General features: G+C 50.3%; 1 protein-coding gene across 8 annotated transcripts in view; it reads right to left on the bottom strand.

Annotated features, from left to right (window-relative positions):
* SUN1 (Sad1 and UNC84 domain containing 1) overlaps positions 1-19,944 on the bottom strand; it is a 48,541-nt gene that overhangs the window by 3,830 nt on the left and 24,767 nt on the right. For 4 of the 8 annotated variants that reach the window (XM_077140386.1, XM_077140385.1, XM_077140389.1 and 1 more), the window contains 15 exons: positions 18,712-18,894; positions 18,173-18,244; positions 17,943-18,053; positions 16,618-16,716; positions 16,030-16,123; positions 15,409-15,467; positions 15,155-15,300; positions 14,263-14,511; positions 11,217-11,303; positions 9,294-9,337; positions 8,205-8,340; positions 6,757-7,014; positions 6,172-6,256; positions 3,460-3,575; positions 119-286 (listed from right to left, as the gene is read on the bottom strand). In XM_077140386.1, the coding sequence (XP_076996501.1) occupies positions 119-286; positions 3,460-3,575; positions 6,172-6,256; positions 6,757-7,014; positions 8,205-8,340; positions 9,294-9,337; positions 11,217-11,303; positions 14,263-14,511; positions 15,155-15,300; positions 15,409-15,467; positions 16,030-16,123; positions 16,618-16,716; positions 17,943-18,053; positions 18,173-18,244; positions 18,712-18,894 (1,907 nt within the window). The remainder of the gene's footprint in view (positions 1-118; positions 287-3,459; positions 3,576-6,171; positions 6,257-6,756; positions 7,015-8,204; positions 8,341-9,293; positions 9,338-11,216; positions 11,304-14,262; positions 14,512-15,154; positions 15,301-15,408; positions 15,468-16,029; positions 16,124-16,617; positions 16,717-17,942; positions 18,054-18,172; positions 18,245-18,711; positions 18,895-19,944) is intronic. The other 4 variants (XM_077140388.1, XM_077140390.1, XM_077140391.1 and 1 more) reach the window with 4 other exon arrangements.

Genomic DNA, 19,944 nt, shown 5'->3' with positions numbered 1-19,944 from the left:
AATGCACCTGGTAAAGAAACTTGAATCATGAGCGTCTATTCTTCTGCTCTGACATCCCAGAAAGGAAAGGAAGAAAGAGAACTGGGTCCCACTAGCCAGCCCCAGCGACGATACTCACGTAGACGGCGAAGTCCTTGGGGGCGCTGGTGATGCTGCCAGTGGGGGACAGCGTCCGTGGGATGTGCTCCAGGGTGAACATGGTCGGGCGGACGGTCATCGAGAGCCGCACCACCAGGTACCCCTGGGAGCCTTTGAACGCCCAGCAGTTCCCTGGATATATGTCAGGCTAGGGAAAAGGACACAGCATAACCTAAGAGGTGGGCACAGGGAGACCACCTCACACCCATGCAGACGGACAGTATTGGAGAACGGGAAGTCAAAGTGCTGGTGAGCAGAGGAGACGCTGGAGCACTTGTACGTGGCTGGGGGAATGCGAAATGGCCACTGAGGAAAATATTCAGTGGTTCCTCAGCAAGCCGAGCAAAGGATGACCGCACGAGCAAGCACCCCCTCCTAGGGATACAGCTGAGAGGACTGAAAGGTGTGACGTGAGCTGACATTTGCACACCAGTGTTCACAACTGCCCAAAGATGGAGGCAACCCAGGCATCCATCAAGAGAAGAACGGATAAGCAAAATGTGGTCTGTCCACACGAAGGAATAGTGCTTAGTCGTGAAAGAAGGTGCTACAACACAGAGAACCTTAGAGAACTCATCTGATTGAAATATGACAGACCCAAGAGGACAACTGTTTTATGACCTCACTTATGTGAAATAAGCAGAATAAGCAATGTCACAAAGCCAGGAACTAGAATATAGTTTACCAGGGACCAGGTGGGGACAGCAATGGGAGTTACTGTTTAATTGGTATACGGCTTCTGTGTGAAGTGATGGAAGAGATTAGGCAATAGATGATGGAAATGGAGGCACAACTTTGCGTTTGTAATTAACACCACTGAATTGTATATTCAGAAAGATAAAAAAAGAGAATTTTAGGTTGTATATACATCACCACACATAAATCCAAGGAACTGTTTAGCAATGTAAACAAGCGGCTTGATTTAATAGCATAATTATAGTAATATTGTTTCTTGACTTGGTTACAAATTATCACACTAATACACAAAGTTAATAGTAGGGAAAACTGTGTGAGAGGGAGGTATATGGGAACTCTGTACTTCCTGCGTGATGCTTCTGTAAATCTACAAATGCTCTAATAAAAATAAATTATAGCAGTAAGTTTTTATAGAAGCTAAGACAAGCAAAACCTTAAAGGAAAAAGGCATGAGGCAGGTCAACTGGCTGTTGGCCAGGCACCACAGCTGAGGTCAGCCCCAGAAGAGTTACTGGAGACCACTGCCATGCTCTCAGAACCCACTGCTCCTGCCGGGGGGGGGCAGAGGGGTGTTGCTGGGCAGCACCATGCCTGTTTCCCTCAAGAATGATGTGGCATTAAACTCTGCAGTTCCCCTAGGAGATGGGATTGCTCTAGTTTACCATCTCGGAAGGGAGTGGAAGTTCCAGGGGCGTCCACCTGGCCCTTCCTACCACACAGCCCTCACCCCAAGGGCCAGCGAGCTGAAGTGGGGTTCACGGAAGGCTGTGGGGACCAGGCGCTGGCCTGCAGGAACTTGCCCAGTGAGCACACTGGAGCTGTGGGCATTACCTACAGTGTGTGTCTGAAGCACCTGTCACTGGCAAAGCTCAGCATCAGTGCAAAGGTGTGGAGAGCTGAGAGGCAATAAATCAGCAATGCGCACAAAGGATAAACTAAAAACACCTGTGGGAGGGCAGGGACGCTCTGAATGTACCTCTGAATGTTTTATTTGGATTTTAGAATCATGCAAGTATTTTTATATAATTAAAAGCAAAACTTTTAAGAAAAAGAGTAAACTGTAAAAGCAGAAAACAGAAACAACTGTCCTACAGAGAGGAATTCCAGTAAGAGCCTTCAAAGGCAGCCCTGTGAGCATGAGATCTGAGTACATGCTCCCAATAGGATCCATCCTAAAGAAACACAAACCTTAAACTTCATTCAGCAGCTTTTCTAATTAGGATTAATTAGTACTAATTAATTAATATTAGTATTGTTTGTCTAAGCTATATTTTATATACACACGGAGCAAATCAGGGACATGATAATGACCTTCCAAGCCAGACTTTCAGCAGGAAAGGAGAGACGGGCAGAGCATCAAGCCACAAGAGCCTGGACTCGGACTGGACGTGTCCGGAGAAGCTGTCCTCAGACACCCACCCACACTGCACACCCAGGGCGTCTGTCCACTGGAAGGCTGGGACAAGACCTGGTCTCTCAGACCATACCCAGCACCATGAGCGAACAGGGCTCCCTGGAGAAGCGTCAGCTCCCACCCAGGGCCCTGCAGCCTGGCCAAGGGCAGTGCTGACTGCGTGGCCGGAGCCCACGTGTGAGAAGACGCCATGAGCTCACAGCACCAAGACTGAGCGAGCAGACACCTCCCTGGTCACTCCGCGAAGGGAGCTGAGCAGCTGCTGTGGAACGTGCAGTGCCCGCGCTGAAGGACTGCGATCTGGGCCTCTTTGGGGCAGAGCAGTGGGCAACCGCGTGCCCACCACTGAAGACATCTGGGCCCTCCCAGAGGGGCTATGGCAAAGTCTCAGCTGCTCTCCCAGCTGGTGTGAGACCCCTGGGTGGCCCACACCTGTGCCAGGACCCAGGGTCAGGAGGCTGTGGCTCTGAATGGGGCTTCTCTGACGGCTAAAGGGCTGCACACCTTTCTGTGCATCTGGGTTCACTGGCTGTTTGGGTGGCTTATTCACATCTCCTTCTCCCACAGGTGGACTCTCTGCTCTATGTGTCGGGGTTCTCTGCATGTTCCAGGGCCTGCCGGCTACACTCACTGTGAGGTCTTCTCCCACCCCGAGGCCTTTGCACTGTCTGAGCAGGGCCACTGGAAAGCACAAGCTCATAGCACCTCTTCTTCACACCAAGTTCTCCCCATTTCTAGTTTGCTGAGAGTTTTTATCTTGAAAGGGGCTGTCAAATCAGTTTGTAAAATGCTTTTACTGAACCCGCTGAGGCAGGTGGCTCTTTTCTCCCTTGCACTGTTGCTGTGACAGGCTGTAATCCCGGGGTGCAGCCCGCCCTGAATGGGCGCCTCTGGGCCTTGCTTCAGCGTTGTGTACCCACGCTCTGGGGGTGTGCTCTGTAATCTTCCTTTCCTGTAAGATTCTTTGTGTTTGGAGTCAAGATGACGCTGGCCTTATAAGACAAGCCAGGGCTCTTTCCCTCTGTCTGGGGTCTGTGTGAGAGGGCCCCCGGGGGCTGCTGGGTGGGGAGATCGCGAGAGGCTCCAGGCCGGTGTGCTTCTGGCCTGCGCCCTGATGTGGGACCCTGCCTGTGCCGAGCCCAAGTGATGACGGGGCAGAGGCAGGACGCCCACGCGGACGGCACGGGCTTCAGGACCGACGGCCTACGCACCTGGATCGCGACACGTGGCGACTGCGAGAAGTACCACAGCGGGACCCCAAACAGGCTGATCAGTGCGGTTCTGGTTTCGTAAGTTTCAGAGCAGCGAGTGCTCAAGATACTTCCACCTTAAAGCAAAGTGTAAATTTGTTTCAGCATCTGTTTTATTTTGAAGGCAAAAGTTTTCTCAGGAATTTATTTGAAGTGCTTCAGAAGCTCTCAAGTTTTGACTTAAAGCCTCTTTAAGACCAGCCCTATTCTTAATTAGTTTTGCTTTTTCAAATTCAGCATCTGCAATCACTTTAGGATGATACACAGTTCTGTACCAACTGAAACAGAAAAAATATTAAAATACTGCCCCCCTCCCTGCCCAGAACTACATTAAAGACCCTTTACTCTGATGGAGGAGCTGCGCTGGATGACTGCTGCTTTAAATAAAGAATTCCACCAGGCAGCGGCATCGCCTGGCAAGCCGAGGCTTCACAGTGCCTTTTTAATAGGCCAAAATAACATATCATGACAATGGTTAAAATACGGGGATAGAAGGCTGCTGCAAATAGGCACAGCATGGCACATGCATAATCTAATACCCCTCAAAATGTACACTTTACATCTCAAAAATAATAATTAAAAAAGTTTCTTTTAAAGCCCAGTTTGCTCCTTATTAGGAGACAGGACAGGATGTTGGTGCCAAAGCAGTCAAAGCACAAGTCTACAGAAAGGAAGCGGCAACAACAAATAATACTGAAAATGAAACTGCTTCCTGAAAAGCGTGTATTCTAAGAGCAATGGTTCCTAAATCTGGTTCACGTCCGAATCAGCATACTTGTGAAAATGTACATTCCTAAGCGCCATCTTCAGGCTTTGCCACTGAATAAAGGGACTGAATGGGGAGGATGTTTCTATTTTAAATAAGAAAACAAGGTGATTTCGATGCCGCTGAACAAAACACCTGAATTTCTCAACTAGTGAACTAACTTTCACAAATACCCTATTCACGTTCTGAAAATAGATGATCTCCTTAAATATGGTGGCTCAGTTTTTTAACTAACGGGTAAAAATGCTTTGCTTACTAAGAGAATCTTCAATTCAGCTTCATCAGGATTATATGAGTCAATGAAATATAAATCTGTAACGATTTATCATGGCTCTAAGAAACAAATGAACAATGGCCTGTAAAAATCATACATTTTAAAATGTCATTTGATGCCTCTGAATTGAAAGTGACTTTTCCATAAATCACGCAATTTCAGAACATGTAACTAAAATCACTTAAGTCTAAAAAAGTAATTCTAAACAAACACACACTGAGAACAGTCAACACCTTGGAGACTTCTTACATTAGAAGACCCGGTGGCTTCTAGGCAAGCAGAGTTCTCACACTCCAGGCCAAGACCCCCCAAGGGTGAGTAGACAGACTCAAATCCGGCTGCCCCGTCCCAGCGGGCACGGGGTCCTGCTCTGTGGGGCTCCAGTGAAGACCTCGTCACTAGGTGCCTCCACACCAGGACAGGCGGACAGACAGACCTGCATGGACCCGCCGACACATTAACGGGCATCAGGAACCTCCCTGCTCTCAAGAAATGACCCCATGTCATGGACAGAACATGGCTACTGTTCTGTGAAAATACAGAGGTCAACTTAAGACACAGGAGGGGCCATCCCAGGTCTATGTGTCTTAGATCTCCCAGCAGGTTAAGAAATCCTGGGCCTGCTGGTGTCCATGCTGCCAAAGCCCTTGGAAACCTGAGGGTGGCACTGTATCGAGATGGGCGTCTCTACTGATCATACTGTTTGAGCTGTATCTGGCAAACTTTGCCGGAGGTATTACTCCATCCCTGGGTTTAGGGAACATTTCCCCCACCAAAGCACACAGGGAGAGTGAATACTCCTGATTACAGGTGGCCCCTGGTCAAAGGGATCCAAAGATTTGTGGCCCTTATGCTGTCACTGCCTTTGCCGGTGTCACTTTTTATCCCCCGACCCCATGGGTTATGTCATTGACTTATCTCACCCGGTGTAAACGGACCTCACTGAGTGCCCTGGAACGCGGCAGAACTCATCACACATTTCCTGCTTCTTTCTTTGAGGACCTAAATAGAACTGCCCTCTCCCGCTGCCCCAACATAACACACTTTCCTCGGTCTGCTGCTCTCTCTTCTGGGGCTGATGACTACCTGAGGTTGGCATACCTGCTTTCTGTTCACCCGTCTCTCCCAAGAAATGTAAGCTCCTAGGAGGCAGGGATGTGTCTGGCTCACTGAAATGTCACGACACAGTTTACATGGCAGGCATGTGCATTAAAACAAACCCTCCAACAGAGAACAGCGAAGCTCCTGGCAAAGGCTAGTGCTGTGTGGAACACAGTTTGGGAAGTGCTGTGCTAGTGTCAACTTTTCTACTGGATTTCTGTATCAAAACCAAGAAACTTTATAACACACAAGAGCATAAATAAATAATCAATCAATATTTGTGGTGGTAAAGCCTGACACAGCTACTGGAAGTCCCAATACCAGGGTTCTTAGCAGTTCACAGTCGCACGGGCTTAGCCCCCCACCCTGGCTTGTGTGTCTGAAGCTTACCCCATTAGCCCTTCCCGAGAAGAGTTAATGCTTTTAAAAAGTTCCTTCCTGTTGGGCCAGGGTAGGTACCAGCATCTCGAGTTTACAACCCCATGGACAGAGGATCGTCTTATTTTAGCAGTTCAAGTGTCTGTTTACTCACCACCAGATTCCAGAGCAAAGTCCACCATCCCCGTCTTGTCCTGGGAGTACAGCTTCAGAGCGTTGTTCACAAGAACATGCGCTTGCTGGACAGGGTGTGCGTCAAAGCACAAGACCAAAAGCCAGACCAGGAGGAGAGGAGAGATTTGTGGTTTAATGCCATAAGAGTTAAAACCAGAAATCTACGTAAAGAGCATGTCTTCAGGTGGGGGGCAGGCAGGCCTGGGCTGGTGCTGGGGCCTCTCAGGTGGACTCGGGCTCATGCACAGTGAACCTCTGAGCTTTAGAATGTGAAGGAGGGAAGGCCTGCAATATGACGCTGCCTCACTGGGAAAACGGTAATTGATTTCAAAAGGGGTCTTTGGGACAGACAGACAGATCTATACGGTGTAAAGTTGCCCAAGAAGTCATCCAATAGCAGCACCCGCAAAGATCTGCCGAGGGGCCAGGGGCTGTGTGGGCACTTCCTTATCTTTTCACTTGTGCCCACGCACAACCCCAAAGGTGGGGGTGGATTTCTTCTTGTCTAAATCCAAACCCGTGGGCCCCGTTCTGAGGTCCCTGGCGCAGTTGCATCACCACTCACCGCCTCCGTTATTCCGGAAACCCCTGCCTCGCTCATGGCAGATGCCACTGTCTCAGAAGTTGGCATCTGTTTTGTCATGGAAATGTGGTGGCTGATGTTCTTCAGTATCTGCAGCTCTAAATCTCGTAACAAAACGTGCAGATCCTCCTTGCTCACGAATTGAGAAGAAAACTTTCGCAGCAGCCATTCAAGAGAACCGTCTTGCTGACGATCGTCAGAAAACATGAGTCTGACAGTTTCTCGGACCCGGGTGTCAACCTGGTAAAACCGTCAGTGAGCACAGCCTGGATTTACTATTCCATGACCTCACCTGGACCCTCAGGTGCCTCAGGAGCATCACACACTGACTCAAAACCTGTCATACAACGTGGTACAATTTTTTCCTTCATATTAAATCTAAGAATTCCTCCAAAAATGCCAGAATGCTTTAAAGACCACAGGAATAGAAAAGAGCGTGGCGCAGAGGCAGGTGTGCCTGGGGAAGGGGAGCGAGGGAGAGGATGCGTCCACCCTGCTTGGCCACGTCTCCTAAGCATGCCCCGTGGGTGAGGCAGACACACAGAATGGCCCATGGTCTTCAACAAGCTCGGCCTGGTAAGGGGACAGCTGCACTGATGGACCTGACATGCACTTTACACACACTGCCTGTGCTCATGGCCATCATGTCTGCACACACGGGCACATACACAGCTGACCACATCCATTCCTCTATGGATATGGGGGGAGACGCACAAGAAAAGGTGCGCCATTCCGTAACGAGTGCAGTAGAGGACCACACTTTTTTTCCCAAAAGGATCCTAGCCATCCCTACCTTACCAGCCACAGGACGCCTGGTCCCCACACCGCTGTCAGCACAGAGCGCGCCATCCTGCCGGTGTGAGGACGGCTGCCGTGGGCTCTCGGATCCGCACAGAGCCTTGTGTGAGCCTGAGGTGCCCCACGCACTCTGCCAGAGGCTCTCCTGCTTCTCCTATATCAGTTTTAGAAGCTCTTTGCACAGTCTACTGTCTGACTTTGACTTATGGCAATTTTTGCCATTCAAATGTCCTTTTAAAGAATTTTTATGCAGCGACAAAGGTCTGCATTTTCTCTCTTCTGTAGGCCTGCTGTATCCGCTGTGTATCATGACATGAAACAAGGAGAGCTGCTGAGGACAATGTAACCCCACCTTGGGGAAAAACACCCCCAAACAACCTTCCCCATCTCTAAATGCACATCAGCATGCGTTTGTATTTGCATGAAGAAGTCTAGAAAGCCTCCCGCTAAGGCATAACATGTTATGTTACCGGGCTAGGGGAATTCAAGGGGAGCTGCGTTTGTTATAAATCAATAAAAAATTCAAATATAATAAAAAATTAAGGAAATGAAAATTAACTTAAAAAGGGTCATCAGCTCAAGTTTTCTTTTACTTTCTATTACAAGAGCAATGTAAAAACGAGGAAACTTACTTTTTCGTGTATTCTATCAACCGTCTCACAACTGGTCTTCTGGTTCTGCCAGCCTGACATTTCTGACCTCAGACGGCCCAGCTCCTGCTGTAGTCGCTCCACCATGGCCGGGAGCTCCTGGTCTCCCTCCAACCCCCTGGGAGACAGGGTGGGGGTGGACAAGTGAGCTGGGCTGGAGTCAGACGCCCTCCCAGGGACGCTCAGGAGAGACGGATGGCACTCGGATAGGTCAGCATCGGGGGTGCCCCTTTGTCCACCACATGTCAAGTGCTACAGGCACACACAGCACGCCCAGCCACACAAGCAGGACATCTACCAAAGTGTTGTGAAGAGCCGCTCTCTTAATAGCAGGTCAAAGACCTCTCTGAAAACTATTTAATGCTTAAAAACTGTATCTATCTCCTTAATCACAATTAAGATTTCACAAGTCGGACAATATTTAACAGCAATCATTATAAAGCTGAATTTCAATTTCTCTTGCTAACAAAAGTCAAACAGCAATGAAATGCTCGGCCTAGGGTGTGCTGTCATGATTCTATCTTTATATGGGTTTTCTCAATTACAGATATTTTAGGATCTTCCTATTTTTAAGGAAAGCGACACTGCCCTGAGCCTCAAGCACCAGGAATGGGACACAGTGCAGGCTCCTCCAGGGAGGGAGGGCCCATCTCGCTGGCCCCAGCCGAGCTGAGCTGCCACACCTGGGAGCGGCAGGTGTGGGCAGCAGCCAGGACTGCATGGGCTGGCGTGGTCTGCTCAGGACAAACTGACAAGGAGCCACAAGGGCCCCAACCCCAGCAAGTGAGAACAGGGGGCCGAGGAAAGGCCCAGCTCCATGGGAGCTTTGGCATGGCCAGCCAGATGTGGCCGGGCCCCCTTGCCACGTGGGGTCCATGCCCTGCAGGTGGCCCACTCAGTTGAGGGTGGGTAACGCACCCCGCAGGCCGCCCTCCCACCCAGGGCGCTCCACAGGCATCTCTCAGAGGACCCCGGGCTGAGGCTGAGGGCAGAACCCTCTCTGATTACTACTGTGGCTCGAGACGAGAGACAGAGAAGACAAAACCCCAAGCATATTGGAAATTATCCTACCTCATTGTTGTTAACTTGGTCTGCTCTAATTCCTTCAGGATAACCTAAAAAGCATGAGAAATAATCTGCTTAAATACACAAGAAACATACTAACACTTCATAAAAACCACACATTTGATTAAATTTTTTCAACTCCAAAAATTTACCGGGAGTAAATTCATACTTTTGAATTTACTCTTAATTCAAAGACCAAGGCTGCGTGTTGCCTGGCAGGTGGCAATATGTTCTTTTTTTTTTTTTTATTAGAGAAGTTGTAGGTTTATAGAAATATCATGTAAAAAATACAACATTCTCACACGCCCCACCCCACGGCGGACACTTCGCCTTAATGTGGTGCCTTTGCATGTTCTTTGATGAAAGAATATTAAAACTATACCATTAACTATAGTCCCCAATGTGTTTTTCCCCTATTATTGTGTGCACTAGTGTGGTACATTTTTTAAGAGCACTTTTATACTTATACTATTAAACTTTTCAAAGACAAAACATGTACTCAGAGGGGTACATAAAACACCAGGATAAAGCCTGATGAATTTAAAATGAACATCTCTTGAGGCTGGTCCACAGGGCGCCACTCTGGGGAGCTGTTCTTGTGTGGAAGGAGAAGAGAGGAGATGAGAAAAGTGCACGTAAGGCCGTTAAGAGGCACAGGAGGCTGGCCTGCCCTGCGCGCAGTGTGGCTTCCCGGGGCTGGGCACTGTGAGGGCAGCAGAAGGACATCACCACGGGGGAATGAGGTCCGGAAGCATCCCAGAGGCGAGCGCCTTCTGGACTTGGCCGAGCGTCCCACTAAGTCCTCCTGAGGAGCTACCTTCCCCTGAAAAGCTGAGCGTGCTGAGACCCCCAAGGCTGTCCCACAGCTAGCCCTGGGATCAGGTCTTGCGGGTCACTGAACAGAGAAACACCCACCTAGCACGCTGGGTCCTGCATGATGCCCTGGAAACACAAGGAGCCCCAGCGGACGGAAGCAGGAGCTGCCCCACGAAGTGCAAGGCTTGGGGCCTCCCCGTCCTAGCAGCTAGCTGTGGAGCCGGCTGTGTGACGGAGGAGCCTGAGGGCCTGCAGCCTGGCCCCAGCCGCGAGGTGTGAGCCCCTGACCCACCAGAGAACTCCACCAAGCCCCCATTTCCCTGGGGTTCACATAGCACCTGGCACAGTGCTGGCACCAGCCTGCTATGCAGCCACAACAGCCCCTTCCTCTCCTGTCTCCACTCCTGGTTAACCCTGCACCAGTCACCAGGGTCCAGAGCTGATGGCCAGAGAGGCCCCTCTGCCCCCAGCTCTACCCAATGCGGGGAAGACCCTGCTTCTTCCTCCTGTGCCCACCTGAGCACATGGGTCATCACATGGGTGTGTGGGCACAGCCCCATGGAGCCCCTGCTCTGGGACCCCCTGCAATCCCTGATGGGGCTGGAAGCCCTGCCCTTCCACAAAGACCACCTGCCTGGGCACCAGCACCGCTGGTACTGTGCCTGCTCACAGGGGGCGCAGGCAGGGGGGCACCGGTACTGTGCCTGCTCACAGGGGGCGCAGGCAGGGGGGCACCGGTACTGTGCCTGCTCACAGGGGGCACAAACAGGGGCACCGGTACTGTGCCTGCTCACAGGGGGCGCAGGCAGGGGGCACCGGTATGTGCCTGCTCACAGGGGGCGCAAACAGGTGGCACTGGCCTGCTGCAACTAATTGCCATGGCCAACGGGGTCACAAGACACCCGGGAATCGAGACTGAACTAGCTTATTAGTTACAAAAGGAAACTGCCAGAAAACTGCACTGTTTCAAAATGGACAATGGGAAATACCCTTAAAAAAAAACAAAACAAAACTCCACGGAGATGGCTAAGAAACTGTAACTTAGTGCAGGTGTTTTTTCCTTCGTTTAAAGTATTACTTTGTGAAGAGCTCCAATTGTAAGGTCAAGAGTACCTCAGATTTTTCTGTCAGTTTTCCAAGAATATCTTCCAAGTTTGCGATTCGTGTTTCATGTTCTTGGTGGAATGTCATAAAGTCAGCCTTAAAAAGAAAAACGAGTGAACAGATGGTATTAGACAACGAAGCTCAGCAAGTCAGGACTAGTCCGTCTACACAGAACCCCGGGACGCCGGAGGCGCTCGACACGGCCTTCAACGTTCGACATTTCAAACTTGAGCTGAAATTCACACATGGCTTTTCCGTGACAGAAGATTATTATTCTTCCAGGAACTACCAGAAAACAGTCAACTGCTACCTATTCAACAACCATTCATTAAGCACTCACTGTATCGAATGATTTAATGTGGCACGCCCATGGACACTTACTATACCTTTACTTCCCCTCAATCGTTTCATTCATGTGACACAGAAATATTTATTAAGAATAAGTTGACTGGAATATGGAAACTTGATAATACTCAGGAAAGAGCTCCCCTCGGATGACGGAGGATTTATGTAACTGATTAGCTGAGTCACTGTCCTGGCTGCAGGAGAGAAGTCACCCAACTAGGGGAGAACAGAGCTGTTTCATGTGACATAAGCTGACTGCTGAAAAGCATAACAGCTGCTCAGCATATTTCAACCAATGTCCTCAGCAATTCCTAGAAGATAAAAACACAGAAAGGTCACCAGACCCCTCCCTGGGAAGGTAAAGGGAAAGCAGCGCCAATCACTCCGTCAAAGGGCGACGTGAAGAGAACAGAGTGGGGGAACGGACGGCTGTGCATACACAGTGGAAAGCCAGGTCAGAACACAGAAATACTGAGGAATACAGTGGTCTGATCAGGGGGAGTTCTGCTTATTAACTTCTATTCCATCTCATTCCAGAGTATAATCAAAATGGTTTATACAGATTCATGTAGAAAAACGAGATGAAGAGAGGATGAACCAAGCCAGAGGCCCGCCCACGGGTGCAGCCCCACGAGCCGCTGCCACGGTGGCTCTACGCTCCGCTGTCCCGGGGCAGCCTGCGTGGGGCTGCCTGAGCACCTGAAATGAAGCTGGCACAGGGGAGGAACGGAGCTCCTGATTTTATCTAATTGTGATTAACTTGCATGCGAATGGCTGTGTGCTAGTGGCTACTCTATGGGTCAGAACGGAGGTGGGATGGACACACACCGCAGATCAGGGGAAAAGATGAGCTCGCCAGGCACCCAGCATGTTTGCACGGGCACAGGCTGCCTCGGACGGGCATGTGGGCTCTGCCCCGCTCAGGGCCACCATCCAGCCTGCACCTGGAACAGGTAAATGTCGGATGGTGTGGGAATGTGCTAGCTATGCACTGGAATCCATGCTCTTTGACACTTCTTATTTAGACATAATTTCAAATGTAGACGACAGCTATGAAAATAATACAAAACCCATATAGAAAACTCCAACATACCCTTGACCCAGATAACCAGATCCACCAATTCTAACGTTTTGCCACATTTCTTATATCGTTCTATCAATCATGCAATCCATCTACCTGGAATCTAATTTTTAAATGTGTCCAGGCCACATAAAATTTAGTTTATAGCACACAAGATAAACTGCTTCCTATTTTTTAAACAGCTATTTTTTTTTACAAGAGAGGGCAAAAACCTTAACTAGTTAGAGCTCACTACTCTCTGTCTGAAATGGACTCGTGCCCTCCTTTGCAGAGACAGTGAAGCTCAGGACCGTTCTGTTTGCCCCTTTCCATCCACAAAGACAACAGGAACACAACCGCCACCACCCAGGACACCGCCTGGTCCTCACTCACACTGTGTCAGCGTCATGGTGAGAAAGGAAGCATCGCCTGAGGGGAGGAGGGCTGCCTTCCACTACCACGTGTGCCCAGGGAGCGAAGGCCATGCCACTGTTCCCGCGACACAGCGGAGCCCTCCGGCTGCTCTGCCCTCCCATGGAGAAGTGTCCTCAGAGCCCACCAGAAGCTCAATGACCCCATTTCTCCATCTCCAAGAAGCAGGACCTTGCACAGGAGTGGAAGTGCAGGTCAGCAGGCCAGGAGCTACCAGACCTTAGGTGCCCTGAGAGCAGGCCAGCCCCCCGCACAGCACACAGGAGGCAGCAGCGGGTGTGGGTATCAATGCGAAAATCAAGAAAATACTCATCTATTCACTCATTGACAAATACTTATTTTAGTGAATTAACAAAGAACAACCATACACAGTGATAAATGCTGCAGGAACATAGGACCGGGGTCAGTGAGTGCTCGCAGGGGAAGTGACATTCCACTGAGACCAGAGGGCAGGGTGGAGGAACCATGGACAGCTGGGGCTGGTTCTGGAGGGCGCCAGGCTCCAGGAGGAGGGGGCTGGGGAAGAGCCCCCCCACCCCCCGCCCCAGGGAGGCTGCTGAGATGCTGGGGATGGGGGCAGAAGGGTCAAGGCTCATGGCCGAGGTGTGGCCAGCAGTGGGGTCTGTGTGGTGTGAGAAACTCCCAGGGAGACCTTTGCTGGGAGACAAGGGCGCGTGGCATACTTGAAGATTTCAATTCAAAAATATCTAAGTTAAATCATTTTAGAACTTAAGAAATAAATATGACTTTGGAGGAAAATACCTGACAATTTTTTCCTTAAGAATGCCAAATAAATAAGCTGTTTATGTACAGGCACATGGTTCCACAGGGAGCTGATGTGTTCACAACCCTGAGATCGTTTTAGAGCACAGATTTCAACTCGTTGAGCTGACCTCGACAGGGAAAGGCAGAGCAGATCACTGTGACAGTGCCAATGAAACGGCAGACGCACGCTGGCTGACCCATGCCTAGCACATTTACACAAATTTAAACAGAGGCTGGGCCCAGGAGGCACCGAGACTCTCATGAGCTGTGGACAGCCCTCTCCACTTTCAGCTGCCCCCACTGACCTCCCGGCACCCAGTATGCACCCCAGCCCGCGCTAGCGGTCAGGGACAGGCAGCCACGCTGCACCCACAAGGGAGATCTTGCTCGCGGCAGCACCCCTCCTTTCCCACGGTCCCAAAGGAAAACAAAACCCCGAGAACTGTGGCCCACCTGAGAGCACAGCGGCCGGCCGGCACTCGCCTCCTGGAAATGCTGCTCCACGGCTGCTCTCACCAGGGACAGCGCCTGCTCGCTGCCGCTGTCCACCTGGCCCACCCGGTCCACCCGGGCCTGCAGCCTCTGCAGCGAAGTAGCCAGGGCTCTCAACTGTTCGTCATGGCTGTGGCACCTTCCGGACAAAGAGGCCACCTGCCTCTCCACCTCACTCACCCGAGGCCAGCGGGAAGCCTCTGCACAACCCTGGGACAAGAAGCAGCCCCGGGCGAGGCCGGGAGGAGTGAAAGCAGAGTGAGAAACGCCGGGGTACGCATGCGCAGAGAGAGGCCAGCAACAGCGCTGCCGACCTGATGGGGGCAAGCCACCCAGCTCGTAGGCCTGGGCTTCTCCTTTTCTTCTCGGCACTTCCTATGTTTTCCAAAGTAATGAATGCAATCATAGCTTTTTTGAAAATTAAAATCAACTGAATGAGACTATTTTAAACATGCATTATTTGAACGACTTTGGAACCTTCAAGGAGCTCTAAGACTTGCTGATTTGACATTTAAAAATATGTTTCTAGAACAGGGCCACCCAGAACTGCCCTAGCGGCCAGTTGAGTGAGTCCTGTGTCCTGTGTGGAGTCCTGTGTCCTGTATGGTATCCTGTGTCCTGTGTGGAGTCCTGTGTCCTGTGTCCTGTGTGGTGGCCTGTGTCCTGTGTCCTGTGTGGAGTCCTGTGTCCTGTGTGGTGTCCTGAGTCCTGTGTGGTGTCCTGAGTCCTGTGTGGAGTCCTGTGTCCTGTGTAGAGTCCTTTGTCCTGCGTCCTGTGTCCTGTATGAAGTCCGTGTCCTGTGTGGTGCCCTGTGCCCTGCCCGGTGCCCTCTGCGGGTGCACCCTGTGGGTACCTCTAGGGGCAGGCTCAGATGAGACGAGTCGGGTCTGACAGTGCCCGCTGGATCCTGCACCCTCTGTGTCCCAGGCACATCTGTCCAGTGCAGTACTGGCAGGAGGGAGAGGAGGCCATCCTCGCCCCACCACGGGAGGCCTGCACCTGGGGGAGAGAGGACAGCACTACAGACGTGCACACACATCTCCCCAAAAACGTGTGCCCACAGGCTTGATGCTTTCAGGGAAGGCAGCTCAGGAACACTGTACTCACCTAGTAAAAGTAACAGTGGGATGAGCAAGAATAAAAACTTGCAAATATTTCTAAGGCACCTAGGAATAAAAATGAAAACAATGAACTTGGAAAAGGAAAAGGGAGAGTTCCCCATTCTATATACCCCCCTTGGACAATTCTTTGTGAAACATGCCCTTCCATTTTCAAGCAGAAATCCACAATACAGACATGCAGTTAGCTCTGTCCACGCTGCTCGCTGGAGGGCCTCCCCACACCAGATGTCCTCGTGGGGCAAGCTGGCACTCAGACCTGCCAACCCGCCAGCTGCCCCGAGGTACCCCCGAGACTCCGGGACACCTGCCCCAGGGGCAGCAGTGCCTTGGAAACCTCACTGGAGCGGGACTCCACTGCAGCCCCAGCCAGGCCCTTCCCCACGGTAACCTTAAACAAGTTACCTAACCTCTGCACGCCTCTATTTTCTTTAAGAACGAAAATTAAATGAGCATGTAAAAGCACTTTGTAAGACAAAATGGTACACAAATATAAGATTAATATAAACTGCAAAGCCCTGTGTAACTGTGGCCTGGATCGCTGAAAACAGCTCACTGGGGGACACCCATTGGTCTCCAGCACACGACGACCAGTACGCCGGCCTCTTACCTGGTAAGAAGGAAGACATTCAGCCAAGAGATCAGAGTGACCAGCTGGTACCAGCCTGTCCCCAGCCACCAGAACACTGCAGAGGCCACCTTCCCTAGGAGAGAAAACACCCAGCACTCTGAGGAAAGCTCAGGGGAGAGCCGGACCTGCGTGTGCACTGCTTGTGAAGGCCAAGCCGGAAGGACCAGCACATGCACTGGCGGCTGCCTAGACGGTGCCGACGGAGCCAGCGAGGCTCTCCACAGATGCAGTCAGTCCGCACGGCCAGACACCCTCACTCTCCACACGGAACACGAGAGAATGCGGTAAAAACACAAGGCGAGATATAAAAGAGGGAACACCGAATCCATGCAGCCTCAGTTACGTTGCAATCAAGCAGCCAGGCTTACACAAAACCCCGTACATCAGAGAAACCACAAACACCCAGGCAACCGACTGCAGAGGATGTTAGCATTTATTTCTAGGCAGTGATGAATGAGATGGGTTATAGCAAGGCTCAAAGCACGTGAACCTAAAAATGCAATGTTTATTTGGTTAGATGGATAATCTATCCCCGGAGAGAAGGCTAACATGGAACGCGAACAACACCTGGGGCAGCAGCGGCCCAGCAGACCCAGGCCAGCACCGACGTTGACACAAACCGCCCTGCGGCGCCGATCCTTCGCAGCACGTGCGCCAAGAAGCAGCCTGCAGAAGGTGAGACGTGCACAAGGGGGGCACACTTGACTCACACACACCAGGAAAACAAAATGGTTCTTCCTATTCACAACAGAGCAAGACACTCCTACTATCATACATTTTACCAAAATTCTCCACATTAGTAAGTCAGTTTCTTCTTCTCAAGGAAGGAAAAAAAACTACATCACGACAGAAGCACTGATATTAACGTGGGAAAACTGCTGTGTCTGGTTTTTATCCATGTGCCTGTGGCACTCAGAACAGAAAACGCAGACAGCACTTAAGGAACCCCAGGGGATGGGCTGGTTGGAAGCTGCCCTACCAAGGCTGGCGGTTGGTGCTAGCAGACTGATACTGGAGAGACAGCCACTATCTGAGAGCAAATTAAAGTTCCACAGGCACTGGCAGTTAATACACTCTGAGGTAATGCTTCCCGAAAGACCAAAATGAAAATTATTTTAAAGGGTAATATTTTCCAGTGGAAAAGTATTTCAAAAGGATAAATGGTTCACCACCCAAATGGCAGAGTGGGACACAATAAAAATTTCTATCAAACGTCACATATTATATAAGGCAGAAAATGGCTTATGAGGTCAGTTTTGTTTTCCTTTAAAAGAGTAATTGTTGAGAGGTCTATATACTTATCTACTCAACATTTGTGTGTTGACCCCCTAACCATGAAAACGAAACCTCCAGTATGGCTAATGGAGGAACAGAGTTTAAGAGGATTTTTAAATCAATTGCCTCATTTATATAGTTAAGAGGCAGTCATTTTTGAAGCTCAGCTTAAACAAGGAAAACGTCTAAAAAAACACCCCTTCCCTTTACCAAGATATTTTACAGGTATACCCTGGAGGCCACCTAATATCTTACCTAAAGTCCCTACCCCAGACGTCAGGACACAGAGGGAGCACTGAGGGAGGGCGTGGCCCCAGCTGCGGGAGGGCGTGGCCCCAGCTGCAGGCTGCACCTGCGGGCAGCCCCTAGTCCTTCCCACACCTGTAACCTGGCCTCCAACAAGGGGCTTTTCCTGCACTGACTGAATTTGTTCTAAATACACTGACAAGGTGCTTTTCAAGAGTCCTTTAAACGAGCATTAATGTTGTCCCTAATCACTTTCTAACCAGCAGGGCTTCAGAATGCCGCCTGGGTTCCAAGTAAAGGCTAAAGCAAGGATCAAGAGGCATTTGTGAAACGACAGGATAAAAACAGATGAAGAAGGTACAACAGACAACCTGAGTAAGAAAAGAAGTGCCAAATGGTCCTTGCAGCCCGTTTTGACCTGGACAGCGACAAGTGGGCGTCTGTGTGGGACTCGCGCTGCCTCTTCCCTGCACAGTCATAACCTGTGGGATGTGGCAACAAGCAGTCAGCTGGACAAGGTAACATGCAGATGCTGTGAAGCTGAACTCCGGCGCACGCGGGCACATGCCGCCGGCCACCCCAGCCCCAGGCCTGTACTTACACCGCGGCTCCCCATGCGCACCGAGGCGGCCGTCCTCTCCGCGGACCTCTCTCCAGCCAAGGCCGGGATGAGCTGTAATGCACGCAAAAGGGGCTGAGCCCCACGCACCGTGCGCTCCCCTGTCAGCATCGGGGCATGCAGGCAGCAGGACGTAGGCTGTGCGGCCCTGAGGCCCTCCCGGCTAAGTCATGGCCCGCCGCTGGACAATCAAACATTGACCTGCTCAAACATTCTGAAACATAATTCTAAATACTACCCAAACTCTGTTTTTGCTTTAAAAATAAGTATCAAAAGTCAAGTATATTAACATTTTATTTTTAAAAATTTTTAAACATGGACTAATCTTCAGAAAATTGAACTCCTAGAACACATTAGGGATCCCTTAAGCCCCTTACTGCAAAGACCCAGAGAAGCCACCAGCCGGCAGAGGCGACAGGAAGACAGCGAGGAGGGTGAACCGTGCCAGAAGAAACAGCAGTGCTCGCTCTGCCTCAGAGCATTATTTGGTGGAGAAAGGAGGGAAAAAATTATTTAAATACCTTTTGAGTCATAGCTTTTTGACTTATAGCTCTTTGATTCGTAACTTTTCAATGTGTAATTTTCCGATTCATAATTGCGCTTCATGAAAACCACGTGGAAAAGCTGAACTAAGAATGATGAAAAGGATGACGACGTGTGTCTGGCCAGCGACAGAATCCTAGTCGCGTAGAAAGATGCACTGCCTACGGGAAACCGTCAACACACCACACATTACTTCTTCCCATAAAGCCAACGTTTATTTCCCCTGAAACTTCAGCGAGCCAGATACTGACACACACGGAGGAGAAGCAGCACTCCACGAGCGCACCAGCGAGAGCAACGGGAGACAAGCCTGGAGCACAGACGAGACTCTGCTCACGTCGCACACCAGGCCTGAGAAAGCACTTCCTTGTCAAGGCTGACAGAGACGGACTGAAAATGAGTTTCCAGGGAAGTCTTCAACACAAAGTATCCCTCAGTAGCAATCTTCCACAAAACACCCAATTAGAGGTAATTTTACCCCAGTATGTTTTTTGCACACAGTAAACAATAGCTCCATACCACCCAGGAGCCACTTCCATGTGACCTTCGACCCGTGGGCTCCGCTCTGTGCCCAGCTGGAGGAGTGCTCAGCGCACCGCAGAGCTCTGAGAAGCCCCCGTGCTGGCATGTGACGGGGGAGCTGGGAGGCCACCCAGATGTCCTGTCGGTGGGCGCCCAGGACAGGTAGCCCTGGACCATGTTTAAATGGCACCCACAGCTTCACAACGTTAAAATGGTCCTGACATTTTTTTCTGTTAAACTCCGTGTGGGGCGAAGAGACTACAAGTCTCAGTTTCTACAAATTTTAATGCTTGAAAAACTTTTTCTTAATGAAGAAGTAAATCAGTGTGTCCACCGTCAATTCCAACAGGAACTTTGGAAGACACAGAAACATGAGACTACCTTCATGTGCCCAGGAAGTGCTTTAAATTCAGCTCTCCCACTCACTCTGCCAGCTCTGGAAACCCTTATTAAACTTAGAACATTTGGGACAGAGCCAGCCTGCATTAGAGAAGTGTGAGTTAGAGTGATCTTTTTTTAAAGAAATAAAGTTCGTTTTATTTCCGAATATCCTGAATAATGAAGTAGCTATTTGTGAGTGTGGACTCTTTACAAAACCAAAACCACCACCCTAAAACAGGGGTGATGCACCCCAGAGCCTCAGTGTGCTCTGAGCTCAACTACATTATATGCAGGGCGCATGCAGGCAG

The sequence above is a fragment of the Tamandua tetradactyla genome, chromosome 23 (assembly GCF_023851605.1).
Source record: "Tamandua tetradactyla isolate mTamTet1 chromosome 23, mTamTet1.pri, whole genome shotgun sequence".
Classification (NCBI taxonomy): domain Eukaryota; kingdom Metazoa; phylum Chordata; class Mammalia; order Pilosa; family Myrmecophagidae; genus Tamandua; species Tamandua tetradactyla.
This window is presented reverse-complemented; position numbering and strand designations above follow the sequence as displayed.